A 14889-nucleotide genomic window follows, 5' to 3' on the forward strand; every position below is an offset into this window, starting at 1 on the left:
ATTATGGATCCTTTTAAACGTGTCCTCAGGCAAAGTGAGATTCCACTTTTGTCACACTTCTTAGGAACCCAGCCATTTTTGCAACATTTGAAAATTTTTACTACTGGTATATCCATCACATGTTTATTCTCTTCTTTAGATATCTTGTCTAAACCAGTTATGGAGATAATCTCTAGATGCTATAAAAGTTTCTGTAGAATTTGGTAGTAATCTAATCCCCTTTGTCTTGAATATATAATTCAAAAAAGGAAAGTCATCACCAGTGGAATAACAGACCCACAAGAACTGGGACCATATTTGTCTTCCTCATTGCTTTTTCCGCAGGGCCCAGAACAGATCCGACCCATTATAAGATCTCAAAATATCTGCGGAATGAAAGAGTAATTAATTAATCTAATGGCATTATCCTGTAGCCTTTTACAAAATCTCCCTTTACATTTTTCATTTGGGTTTAAATGGCGATACAGTACATGTTAGCATAGAAGAATCTAGTTCAAAGTGTTTGCATTTCAGCAGCTGTTACTATTTAACATGCTTCATGTTTTCCTGGGTTCCTGTATGTGTTTATTCCAGCTCTAGGAGTTAGTGGAAAATTTTCCTGCAAAATACCCCTAGAAAGCATATTCCGAATAACTATCGGATTTCTAAAATAAGTACTCTACAAAGCTACGGGGTTTATTCTATAAGAAAATGCTCCATGGCAGAATCATCCTGTGAGGTTTTTTCCTTCTTTTTTTCTTTCCAGTAAGAAAATGAACCAAAAGAAGAGAGGAATGTGAATCAGCTGCCATGTAAGCTAAATTCATTTCCCTTCGGCTCATCTGCTAGGGCTCCAAGCTTTCTGAAGATTTATCTTCTGAGTATATGGCTCTTGGAATTCCCAGGCCAAATTTTTCTTGAAAGATAATAAATCAAAATGCATCTGCAGTGTTAAGCTAAAGATATAGGCTTCGTGATCATATCGAATATTTATACCACGACTTAGTTATAAAGATTTTCTTTGAAACTTTCTAAAGAATATAAACAGCTAGATTACAAAATTCCAAAGTCAGAGACAAAACTAAGACCCAGGGATTATGAGAGTATTTTGGTACTTGAAAGATAAATTTTTGTTCTAAAAGTTTACTGGTTTTGCTTTTGATAACACTGCATACTTTACAGTTTTGTTCAAACCCTGCTATCTGGGCTAAGCCAAGAGTAGAGAGATCACCCAGGTTTTCTTAATATCTAAGACTTCATGGGAGCAAATCACAGACTTAAAATAATCTATCACCTTGGAATCATAGAACACAAGATATTATTTGTTCAAAATTTTATTTGACATAAGGGGAGCTATGAACCTTAGAAAAAAATTGTTTTAGTGATGTGTCCAAGATTGCAGAGCGATGCTTCTCTGACTTAAAAAAAAGAATCAAGTCTCCTAACTTCAAACTTACTTCTTTCATTCCTACTCTGCTTCCCTAACTCCTCATTAGGTGGCACTGTCTCTCACATTTGGAATTGCAGAAATTAAAACTGAAAATGCTGCGCTCCCAGGGAAGCCATTCCCACGAATAAAGCAGACAAGGTAGGTAGACAGCCGGCATCCCACTCACCCAGATCAGAACACTGGACAACTCGCAGATGGCACTGACAGCGGAAGGGGCAGACTGGGCCCATAGGCTCTATTTCAGGAACTTCAGGAAAGTGCTCTTCCGGGCCTATCCCAGAAGCCTCATCTTCCAGCATAAAGTCAAATAAGCCTTTCTGTTGAAATGGTCCAGCCCAGGAAACTTGTGCAACCAAGAGAAAGATGATAGTTGCCTTCATGATTTCTCTCGTATATTTTCACCACCGAGGAACCTGGGAAATAGCGGAAGGTTTAGAAGAATAGCCTTGCCTAATGTATGTGTTATATAAGTGGAGTGCACATAGAAAAAAGAATTAAAAAGTAATATTTTATGTACTGTTAGGAGCAGAACATTAGAAATATATTTGGAAGGTAATAAGGTTCAGTAGAGATGAACTTGCACTGTTTACTTATGAAGAAAAATTTAAAAAGTATTTGAATCACTTCATTGAATTTGGGGTCTGAATTAAGACCACAGATTATATAGTCAACCTGTAAAACTGTTGAGATGATAAATCACATTGAAATTTTCAATGCTCACTCAACACAAGCCATGCCACAGTTAAACAAGTTTTGTCTGTACACATGAGAGTCTCCAGTTCCTGCTCAGAAATATCTCTAGAAGCCAATCTGATTTCTCCATCCCACTGTATTTATCCCAGTCCAGACCCTTCTCATCACTGAACAAGAGCTTTCAAATAGTCTCAGCCTCAAATATTTCTTCCACTCCAGGCCATCTTCCACTCTGCTGCCCAAGTCATCTTCTAAAAACTCAATTTCATTGTATTAATTTTCTACTGCAAATCCTTTGCTGACTTCTCACAGCTTGCCAATAAAGTCTCCATCCCCTTTGTTGCAAATAAGACCATGCACGACTTAACACCATTTCTCTCCATTTTCTCTCTACTCCCAGTCCCCACCTCAACCCTGACACTCAAAGCTAATCACCATTTAAAATACCTACCTTGTGAGAGTGTTGTAAAGGCTAAATGAGATAATGGGTTTCCCTTGTGTATTCCCGGGCATCCGGGCAGGATGCTGCGTTCTCCTTCTTCTGTGCTCCCAAGGCACGTTGCTTACCTCTTTTAAAGAACTTATCACATTATATTGTAATTTGTTTTGCGTGCTTGGCCTGCCCCCCCACTCGAAGATGTACTCCTTCAGGGCGTGTCTGATTATCCTTTGTTCTGTACCGGGGCCTTGCACAATATTTTGCCCATAAATGACTCAGTTGACCGTCAATTTATTAATAATACAAGTTATTCAATTTGTTCTAAGCAACCAAATTTGATTTTTTAAAATATGGTTATCTTTGTTTAAATAGTGAATTTCTAGCATAAGAAAGATATCAAATTGAAAACCTGAGCTTGATATAAGCATGATTCAGTTTTTAACATAAATCTTTTGGGTGGTTTCTCAAATGAATCCTTTTTAAGGACTGTGTAAACCAGTAAACACATATGGAAAATCCTATCTGGTTTTATTTTATTTTATATGACATATGTTATCTAATTTTACCAATAGGATTATTTTGTAAACAAATTGACAAAAATATGATTTCAGCGCATCTATACCATTTTTATTCATTCATTTAACAAGCCCTTCGAGATATATATACATCTCTGTTATTGAGTTGGTTGTTTAGATGGCTGAAGTGAACTAAATGAATCTGAATAACAAAATCTTAATAAATCTGAATAATGAAAAGTAGTTGATCATGGATAGAACAGTCTATTTTGAGTTGTTATATTTTCAAACTCCATTAAAACTGCTCAATATTCCCCAAACACATTGTAGATATGATCTTTAGTCTCATCATCTTTAATTATGTTATTTCCAGTCACTATCCAAATGATAGCAATACAGAAAAGATAAAGTTTTCATATGTGCTAACTTTAATATATATTCTGGAAATGTTTGCCTAGATCCACTAGAGGGGAAACAAATGTTTTAAAATTTCTTACACTTTTATTCTTAGTTTATTACTGAAGCACGTCAAAGGCAGCACATTTGCAATACAGGCTAGTGACTTTAACATAATACCACGAAGATTATTATTCACACTGCCCCTTTAAATTCAGGATCAGATTCCCTCTGGAAACCCATTCCCACTCAGTTACTGCATTGCCTTTTAAAGGAGACCCTATTGTTTTGGCAGGGTTCCCTTGGACTGGATCTCAGGGAGTGGTTTTCTGTCTGTTTCGCATTAAAATGCAATGTTTACGGTTTACCACAAGTTTGCTAGCCTTGCATATTTCATGTCTTGCAAGTTTTGAGAAAAATGAAGCAAACTAATTGCAGATTTAATAAATAGCAATGAGAAATTAATGCAGATGTCTGTTTCTGATCTTTTCTCCAGAAAAAAAAAAAAAGAAAGCCTGGTTCACGAATCCAAAAAACAGAATATTAAACATTAGCTCAGGGGAATATTATCATTTACATTTGTTTACTCTTGTTAAAATGGTGCAAATTCTCTAACAATATTCTTTTGGGTTGAATCTGAACTCAAACAGACAGTTTTTAGCTTCCATTACTTATCATTTTCTTGGGTGTGTGGTGGGGGGGGGGGGGGGTGCCATTTTAACCCTGAATGTCCTGGGGAAAAATAATATGGCCAGGTATTTTCCACAAATTCCTCCATGAAATAACTTCTTTTAGATTAGTATCATAATACTTAAAACACAGCATCTTAAAATAATTAATCCAGGCTACTGACAGTGATAGTCTCTTTATCATTTCCTTCCTCTCTTAATAAATCAGGAAAACAAACAAACCTATAGCAGTAGCCCAAGTAGACATCAAGGAGACTGTTACTGAGATGATGTACTATTAACATTTTATTTCAACCGTTTTAAGTATTCTCAAAATGTATGCCTATTTCCTAAATACTAATTGCTAAGAATGTCACTACTTCAGTAAAGTTCATTGCCATAATTTAATGTGTTCTATCAAAAATAATAATTTTAGGTTTCGTAAACGACATCCCATTAAATTATACCATTCAGATCAGCATTTGTATGATGTCATTTATGCCTTTGACGTGAATTTCCAAGTCAAAATTTATACCTCAGGAGATAAGTGAAGCTCTAAATACAGAGCAAATTAAACCCCCCAGCACTGGGTGAATTAAAAGCCTCAATAATAATAGAAATAAGTTAAAAGTAAACAGTAAAACAGTATCCATCTATCAATAAGGGGTACTATAGGAGGCATCTGATTCTTTTTCTGGTCAAAATAGCAATTCGAAGAAAAAGCCGCAGGTATTTATATCACTGGGAGCCCACTTAATCAGTGGTCATCATGTTACCCTGTTTTGAAATTAGAAAGGAAAATAACCCACACTTTCATTCTATAGTGAATGTATCCTATGATAAAATTTCATTTGCAGAAAAAATTCTGGCAGAGTCTCTTCTTTACATTTTAGTAACTATGTAGCTAACTGTGAGATTAGCTTAGTTAGGTCCTTAATAATCAACATAAATAGAGTCAGTGTTGGTTTTCACCTCTCTGGTGACAGTTTCTATTATTTTCTAAGTTGTAGAAATATACACTAGACTTCTATAACTAATCACCAAAGTTCACTTCTCTGAAGTTTAAAAGTTCTTAAAATATACAAGAATTCAGGAGGAGAATAAATTCTTAAATATACAATCCAACTATGAATAGCATGCCAGTCTAGAATACTTTTCTATAAACATTTCCTAAACATTTCATAGTAAAAACACAAAATATATCAATAAAGAGAGTCACCGTGTTAGGTTATAGTTTCTCTAAGAAACATCTTTGCAAAGAACAGAGAGAAAGAACTAAAACAATGCATTACAACCATTTTACCAAATACTTCGTTTCTGTTTTCAAGCAATACTTGTTTAAAACACGGCATAAACATTACTAAAAGTTCAGTACCCATTTTTTTTTCTCTTTTTCTCTTACCAAATAACTCCTTTTTTCTTAACTTGATCAAAGTTTTATTAGTCTGTAGCAGAGTTCAGGACAATTATTGAAAACCATACCTTTTAATCCGGGGATTTGCCACTGGAGCCCTCAAAGCTGAGATGTAATTACACTAAATATTCAGCCCAAGCAAAAGAGTTTGCAGGTGTGGAAAGGAGGAGGGGGAAGGTGCTGCTCTGTGACTGTCACTAGGCTGAAAACCTCCTGCTTCTACTCCATAGCACAGTTAAAAAATAAGGTTTCCCTCAATGAACACAATCCGGCTGACACCCACATTAGATCATATGGTAATGATATGTCTCTTGTATTGTAGCCAGAAACTTTATCGGCCTTTTTTTCTCCCCATTTAAATGTTTTATTCCTTTTGCATCTGCTTAAAATTCTAAACTGCTTCTGTAATATAGTAGTGGAGCAACTTGACTTGGAATTTGTTTCATTGTGTCCACTCATTTCCCTGAAATTGTAACTAAAGGGTTTATTTCCCCACCCCCAACCCTACTCCTTTATCCACTCTTTCTAGTCTTCTTTATGAGTCACATTTATCATACTTCCGAAATGACAGTTTGTTTGTTTTGTTTTGTTTTTGCTTTCAGGATGTGTAAGTCTGGCAAATGGAATGAAATTATTTTAAGTGTGGGCTATGAAAATAAATGAGTACTCATTCGGATTCTTACTTGCCTTGGGCTATTTGTGCACATTCAAAAATTCAAGTACTATGCTATGGAGGTTTTCTATATATCTTGAACATATTTCTAAAGTTCCCTGGAAGTAAGCCATGACTTTATATGAAAAGCACACCATTTATTACTTTCCTTACTTATAATTTAAAACCTTTCTTGTTGTCTACCAGTTATGTGTGTGTTTTTTTTAAAATAAAGCACATAGATACTAAAAGATGATCACAATTTAATTTAGCTTGTATATGAAAAATTATATTTTCGTAGGCTATATTTTTATGTAATCCAGAACTTTGAAAAGGCAATAAAGTCTATGGCTCTTTCCAAATTCAGTAAATAGAAAAAAGAAAGTGCAAATACAAGGAAAGATATTTATTCAGCAGTGAAAGCTTTTTTGAGTTTTTGTAATTCCCTTGCTGGATGCTGTCAGTTCTCTGTGTGATTCTATGTTTTGACTTGTATCTTTATGCCCTGGCCCCTAGGCTGTTACCAGGTGGAAACTTGAAATCAACATCTGTGAAACATGAGAGGATAACCCTTCCATTCTCCACCCTCCCTTCTTCCCTTCTCTAGCCATCTAAGGACACAATTCTACAGTAAATATACTTTGCCTTGATGAAACTTGAAGGGATTAAATTTTTATGTGTGTTACCTAAAGAAGAGGGGGTAAGGCTGTTATCACGTGATACTTGCCTTATTTTCCAAGCCCAGTGTCCATAATGTTAACACCTTACCCCACTCTTCTTCTTGGCATTTAACCCCATGCCTGGTTAGTCTGATGATTTAGATCTGATTTAAATCTGATGATTTAGAAGAAGATGATTTAAATCTGATGATTTAGAAGAAGGCAAATATTTTCCCTGGACCTTGGTGCAAAATCCATGATCCCCTTGGTGGTGGTTTAGTCACTAAAGTGGTATCCGACTCTTGCAACCCCATAGACTGTAGCCCACCATGCTCTTCTGTCCATGGGATTCTCCAGGCAAGAAGACTGGAGTGGGTTGCCATTTTCTTCTCCAAGTGATCTTCCTGACCCAGGAATCGAACCCAGGTCTCCTGCATTGCAGGCAGATTCTTTAGCAGCTGAATGGCAAAGGAAGCCCTATGATCCTCTTGGAAGTGAAGTCATTCAGTCGTGTCCGACTCTTTGCGACCCCATGTACTGTAGCCTACCAGGCTCCTCCGTCCATGGGATTTTCCAGGCAAGAGTACTGGAGTGGGTTGCCATTTCCTTCTCCAGGGGATCTTCCCGACCCAGGGATCGAACCTGCGTCTCCCACATTGTAGACAGACGCTTAACCGTCTGAGCCACCAGGGAAGTCCAGAATCAATTAATTTTTTCCTCTTGAACTCCTCTTACATTTATCTCATTCTTATAACATGCAATCATTTGTTCATATTAGGGTTATTTATGTACATCTTTCATCTCAAGGAGATGATCCCTGGGTCAGGAAGATCCCCTGGAGAAGGAAATGGCAACCCACTCCAGTATTCTTGCCTGGAGAATCCCATGGATGGAGAAGCCTGGTGGGCTACAATCCACGGGGTCGCAAAGAGTCGGACACAACTGAGCGACTTCACTTTTCATCTCAAGGAATAAAGCACAGCCTCTTCATAGTTGTGTCCCCACTACCAGCACAAAGTAAATTCTCAAGAAACGCTTCGTGAACGACTATAACATGAAGAAAGATCATTGACTAAGGATGATTATTGTTTTACCTGGGTCTGGTTCACTCTTTATCAAAACCCAATCTGGGTTTCCCTGGTGGCTCAGTGGTAAAGAATCCACTTGCCACTGTAGAAGACACGGATTGCATCCCTGGTCCAGGAAGATCCCACATGCTGGGGAGCATCTAAGTCCATGTTACAACTACTGAGCCTGTGCTCTGGATCCCTGAACCTTAACTACTGAGCCCCCGCGCGGTAACTGCTGAAGCCTGTGCACCCTGGAGCCTGTTCTGGGCAACAGGAGAAGCTATCATAGTGAGAAGCCCACATACCAGGACAAAGAGTAGCCCCTGGCCACTCGCCGCAACTGGAGAATGCCCACGCACAGCAAGGAAGACCCAGCACAGCCCCTGGGTCTTTTATTTATTTTATTTAAATAAATAAAAATTAAAGAAAAGAACAAAAGAACAATCTACTGCAGTACTACAGGGTAGACAATGAATAACAGCAGTGGTTGTTACCAGAGAGAGAGGTAAAAGGAGAAAGAGAAGGGGAATAGGGCATTAAAGAAAAAGAAGAACAATTAGAGCAGGAGGAGAAGACACATTATCTTGATATGCAGACCATCTTAATTTTATAAAGCAGAACCGTTTTAGCTAAGTTTCACATCCAGTTTCTTTCCTCTGATAGTAAGCTGTATGAACTCAGCACACTCGACCTCTCTGAGTTCCCGTATCTGTAAAACAGGTTAAAAGTAATACCTAATTCATAATGTTGAAATAAAGATGAAATGAGGCAAAGGTTTAAGGCATGTAATTCAGAGCATGGCTGTTATCCCAGGAAATTAAGCTTCCTGTAAATGTTACCTTTTATTGTTTTCTGATATATATCATAACAATCGTTTAAGTTGGGCAAGGGAAATCATTTTACTGAAGTCCAATGACCTGCCCAAGCTCACAGAGCCAGTAAGAAGCACACAGGAGTAAATATCCAAGTATTCTAGTACCTAATCTATTTTATTGTTTACTATACTTCATTTTAAGAAAGCTCAAACTCTTAAGTTATAGAAAATTAATAATAAAAAACTTTGAGTAACATGTCTTTGTAGACTTGTTTAAAAACTGTGACCAGGTTTTACAATTCTTTTTAAACTTTATCTTTCTGGAGGAACAAATATTTCTATCTTTTAAGTTTTAGTAAGACCCTCACCTCCCAAATCCTGAGGACTTTACTGAATGTTAGTTTATTTCAAATGTGTGCCTTTAACCGGATGTTAAATTGCGTCTGTTGTCATACCTATTTTTAGATAGAAGAAATGAAGTTACAAAAAGTCACACATAGCAAGTCATAAAGATGCCATAGGGGCCACTGTCAAAATCTAGGTCTCTTGCAATCAAATGGGAAATGAAACAATTTTGAGGCAAGAAGCCACGCATGTGCGGAGAAGGCTGAAACTTATCCTGGCTTGGAATGTTTGGGGGTAGGGTTCACTGAAACCTTGGCTGCTGTTATAGATATTTGAAATATTCAGATTCAGAGCAGATACCACATCTGCTGTAAAAACCACTTAAACAGTGATTTCTACTGACAACTCACTAGTTAACCGGGTGACTATATTCTGCATGTTGTCAATGTTCATTTGAAGCTAGTCACTCTTTCCCACCAGCATCAAATACAATTGGTCTAAACTGTACCTGCACACTAAGATGTGAAGAATGCCAGAGCTTCGGAAGGTTGTCTTCTGACACCCTTTATTTTCGAAGAGGTCTGGAAGCAAGTGATTATCTTTACAAACCTGTGACTGGTTTATTCTTAGACTGACTCTTCAAAGTAAGGTCAGCAGCTGGAATGGGTGTCTGGCTCTTTATTAGCCATCCTAGACAGTTTTTCTTCTTTAGCCAAGAAAGCAGGCTAAGGTGGAATTCAGGCCAGCCTAGCATGCAGGATGGACTGAACATTTCTTCTGTCTTCCCCATATTACTCCACCCCCCCACCCTATCAACACTGTGTTTAGTGTCCCTGAGCTGTGCATATGAGTAACTTCACCTCTCTGTGTTCTAGGGTTTTAATCTATAAAATATACCTAACCTTAGTACTACCTTTGTTTACTTGCCTGGTGGCTCAGACAATAAAGTGTCTGCCTGCAATGTGGGAGACCCGGGTTCGATTCCTGGGTCGGGAAAGCCTGGAAAATCCCATGGACGAAGGAGCCTGGAAGGCTACAGTCCATGGGGTCGCAAAGAGTCTGACACAACTGAGTGACTTCACTTCACTTTAGTACTACCTAACTTATATATTTGTTGTGAGGTTTAAAAACAAAAAAACACTAATACATCAAGCATTTAGAGCTGCATCTGACATATCTCAAATAATATATACGTGTTCGTCATTGTTTCTGCTATGGCCACTCCTGCGGGCGTGGTTGTTACAGACCTTTCCTTGGACATACCAGTTTGGTGATTGGATCACATCCCGGTCCTAGCCAACAGATGTTATCTGCCTAGCAACTCAAGAAATCCTATAAATGCTATGATATAATAAATGATATAGCTGGAAAAACAGGGACTTTTCAGTTAGATAAGCTTGGGTTTAAACCTCTACTTGTAAAAAAAAACTGTCTAGTTTTCTTCTTCTAATCCTAGAATGCATGACATTGTGCTGGTTTCCAAAACTTGACAAAATCCATTTGTAGGACTGTATAAGGATCCAGAGATTCCAGGTAAAGAATCTCTACTCTGAAAAATGAAGGCAAAATGGGAATAGAGACAAGGACTGGGCAAGAGATGAATTAAAATAAAGCTACGGAGATACGTGCCTCTCTTTCATGACAAGGAAGCATTCAGTTGCTTTATTCTCTGACTCCTGAATGTTCAGGAGCATCTCTTTTGTCAATTGCAGTCAAGAGATTTATTATTTTTTTCATAAGTTCGATAAGTTGTACTGGGACACCAAGCCAGCATATTAAATATCTGAATATCTAGTAATCTACTAAATAATCAATGAATCAGCACATATTGACTGAGGAACAGCTGTGGGAGAAAATGTTGATCCTAGGACTTGTAGAGGATATTAATAAACAGAAAATAAAAAGTGAAAGGCATGACCTCAAAGGACTTTCACTGCAGTAAGGAGGTAGGGTATAAGCTATATTATATTATATACATCTATATATGATATCGTTTTAGAGTTATATATACACATATATGGGCTTCCCTTGTAGCTCAGTTGGTAAAGAATTTGCCTGCAATGCAAGAGACATGTGTTCAATCCCTGGGTTGGGAAGATCCCCTGGGAGAGGGCATGGCAACCCATTCCAATATATTTGCCTAGAGAATCCTGTAAACAGAGGAGCCTGGCAGGCTACAGTCCATAGGGTCACAAAGAGTTGGACACGACTAAAAGACTAAGCACAAACACATATATATAAAATAACATTTTAGAGTTATTTGTGTGTGTGTGTGTATATATATATATATATATAAAATAACATTTTAGCATTGCAGTATCAGAAAAAGTATAATGTACTATATAATTATAACTCCTGGCGAAAGTAAAGTATGATGTAATTAAAAATAATTGTCTTAGCAAGTCAGAAGAGGAATGGGGGAGAGATCACTTTACACATGGGTGGTTAGGTAAGTGTTTATGCAGAATGAGGAACAGTTCGAGCTGAATCTTGAAGGATAAAAAGAATGTGAAAGTTGAGAGGCAGCTTTTTAGGCTGGAGGAACAACACTATCAAAACCTTGGCAATGGGAAAGCAAGAGACAATAAATCAGTCAATTTGGCTTAAAAGGACTCTATTCAAAGACGCTCTAAGCTCTTTTCTCATCCTTGAATATTCAACAACCACTCTGGTATCTGACATGTCGATGTCACACAGTAAATGAATGTTCCGTGTTTATGGTAATAACTAAAGGCAGATAAGGAAAGAAATGAGTGCAGAGTCTGACTGTGACAGGACTTGAAAGTCTCCCTTGGGGCACTTATTTATTCATTCATTTGTTCAGCAAATATTCATTTGATGATGACTGTGTGCCAGTTTCCTGTGCTAGCAGCTGGATGTCCTCAAAGGTACTTGAAGGAGATATAAGATGATAAAATATTATTGTAACAAATCACATCTAGCAAGTGTATGCAGTGTGATGAAACTGGAATCAAGAAACTAGTTAGACGGTTATTGCTTTAGTGTTGAAGTATTATGAATAATACCTTAGCAACAAGAAAATGAGCTGGCAAAAACTTAGGCCACTGGTCACAAAGCTGATATGATATATTAAAGATAAATGTTTAGACCATGTGTTTTGTGCCAAGCACTGGGTATGTTCTCAAAATTCATTAACTCAATTGAGATTCTTGATAACCTTATCAGTTAAGCACTATCATAATTAATTTTCATCAGTTCAGTTCAGATCAGTCACTCAGTCGTGTCCGACTCTTTGCGACCCCATGAATTGCAGCACGCCAGGCCTCCCTGCCCATCACCATCTCCCGGAGTTCACTCAAACTCATGTCCATCGAGTCGGTGATGCCATCCAGCCATCTCATCCTCTGTCGTCCCCTTCTCCTCCTGCCCCCAATCCCTCCCAGCGTCAGAGTCTTTTCCAATGAGTCAACTCTTCACATGAGGTGGCCAAAGTACTGGAGTTTCAGCTTTAGCATCTTTCCTTCCAAAGAACACTCATGGCTGATCTCCTTTAATTTTCATAATCAGTTTTAAAAGCCTGGAACTAGGGCTTGAAGAAGCTCTGTATGTGGCCTTTGTCATGTAAGCAATCCAGGAAAATAGTTAACTTCCTTGCTTGCATCTTTATCTGTAAGAAGAACATTGTTAAATGGAAAAGACCAGCAGAGATGATTAACTAAAGCTCTTGATGACTGCAAAAGTCATGAGAAATTAACCATTTTATGTGAGTACCACTTTTAAGGCATTAAGATAATCAGTAGTCTTGATAGCAACTTTAGTGAGTGTAATTATGGAGAAATCATGCAATCTGAAGTATGGAATTAAAAAAAAAAAAGAAAGGATTTACATCTAACCTTTCTCTGTGAATTCTCACATGGGAAACGCCCTTGGGTTGCACCAAGTCTTGCTTCCCACAGAGTGATGACAAAAAGGTGACATTTTACAGGTGAGAGCACATTTGGAGATGTACCTATCAAAAGTGAGTGGGAACTACCAAAGAAAGAGATAAAAGAAAGAGCACCCCCAGCCTTCCTCCTGCCTGTGTACTTATTAACTAGTGCTGCTGGAAATAAGACCTGCTACTATAAACACACCGAAGTTTGGCAATGCTGTACTTTCTTTTCAAGCAAAGAAAAACATTCTGCCTAGACAAAAGTAAACCAAGTAGAAGATGAGAAGACAACAATAATGTGTAATGCCTGAATTGTGAGTTGAGCACACAGGCCCTGGGGCCAGAATGCTCAGGTTTTGATTCTTGGCTCTGTGATCTCACTGATTACCTGTGTGACCTCATGCAATTTCCCCATTAAGGACCACAGGTTATCACACAAGGGTAATGATCGCACTTTATTACACAGAAGGATAAAATGAGTCTGTATTTGCAAAGGGTTTAGAACAGGACCTGTCCTGTAGGATAAGCTTTGTGAGTTTCTGTCGAGCAATGCAAATTTCAGAACAAACTGAGAACTTAAGAAATGTTCTCCTTCGTCTTGTTTTATTCATGCTCTTGCCTGAAAGTTCTGTCCTGTTTGGTTTGGAGCATTCAAATGCCGGTCAGGTCTGTGCAGTGTACTTACTGCAGGGCACCTATTTGGTCTGTAAATATTCTACTTTGAGTTTACCTTGTATCCTAGGAAAAAGAAATGCTCCACCACAGGATACAGTCCTCTACACTTTAAGTAGGCAAATGAATGAAAAGTTCGATTCTAATGTCTGTACTGCAAAATAATGGCTTTGCTTAGGAACTTTTTCTGGGATAATCATAGCCCCTTAAGAATTATTTGACTTGATTCAAGTTATCCTTTCAATAGCAATAATTCATCCCTTGTAATCTGTCTTATTTAGGTTATTTTTAAGTAATTCATGAGATGAATTCTTTGATGCAGATAGATACTAACATGAAAACAAAGTGAACTGTGCTCTCCTATTTAAGTCTCATGAGTACTTTTATTTTTTTGGAACAAATTCTTTTTTATTTTGAATAAATCCACCTTAACTTCTTGAAGAAATATTATTGTTTAGAAGTAATTTATGTGCCCATTTTTTGGAGAATGATGTCTGAGCATATTATTGATAAAAGCAATAAATCACCAATGTGTGAGCCTACTTTAAAATGATTATGAGTCTATGGGGAAAAAAACAGAAAATTGGAGGCATAATCACATTTGGTGCTTCATGTTTAAATCTCTTTGGAGCTTTCTGTATCAAAAGGTTGGCTTCTTATGAAACATCTTCCTTCCTGGAGGCCAGTTTCGATAACTTCTCTGGCACTAGTCAGCGGTCTGAGACAATAAAAAATTTAAATAGAAACAGAGTACTTAATTCTTCCCATAGGCCAAAAATCATACAAATTGGTTCTATCAAACCAGCTCCTAATGGATTCCTACCTACTAAATGACAAGAACATTATGTGCCTGTCTGAGAAGAGTAAAACCACAGTGAAAGCTGCTCAGAGAGAACAGGAAATACTGGGAAGATTTTTTGTTTGTTTGTTTTTAATCTATGTAGTTGCAAACGTTGATGGTTGCCAGCTGGCAATTAATACCTAATGGCATCAACATTATATTAACAAGTACTTAATGATGCCATGGCAGATCTGTGGTGTCAAGAGCTTTATTTTTTCTGTGTGTTTTTACTGTTGTAAAAATATAAATAACATAAATTTTATCATATTTACTTTTTAAGTATTCAATTTAATGTCATTAAGTACACTTACAATGTTGTGCAACCATCACTTCTTTCCATTTCCAGAACTTTTTCATGTTCTCAAATAGAAACTCTGTATCCATTTAATA

The 14889-nt window shown here is 37.4% G+C and overlaps 1 protein-coding gene across 3 annotated transcripts in view; it reads right to left on the reverse strand.

Annotated features, from left to right (window-relative positions):
• The window catches only part of DCN (decorin), a 38759-nt gene extending 32710 nt beyond the window's left edge, over nucleotides 1-6049 (reverse strand). Inside the window, exons 1-2 of one of the 3 annotated variants that reach the window (XM_061415730.1) lie at nucleotides 5623-6049; nucleotides 1596-1842 (exon numbers count right to left, since the gene is read on the reverse strand). In XM_061415730.1, the coding sequence (XP_061271714.1) occupies nucleotides 1596-1809 (214 nt within the window). In that variant the 5' untranslated portion in view covers nucleotides 1810-1842; nucleotides 5623-6049. The other 2 variants (XM_061415733.1, XM_061415731.1) reach the window with 2 other exon arrangements.
• Nucleotides 6050-14889: the final 8840 nt, after the last annotated feature.

The sequence above is a fragment of the Bos javanicus genome, chromosome 5 (assembly GCF_032452875.1).
Source record: "Bos javanicus breed banteng chromosome 5, ARS-OSU_banteng_1.0, whole genome shotgun sequence".
In the NCBI taxonomy this organism is placed as follows: Eukaryota; Metazoa; Chordata; class Mammalia; order Artiodactyla; family Bovidae; genus Bos; species Bos javanicus.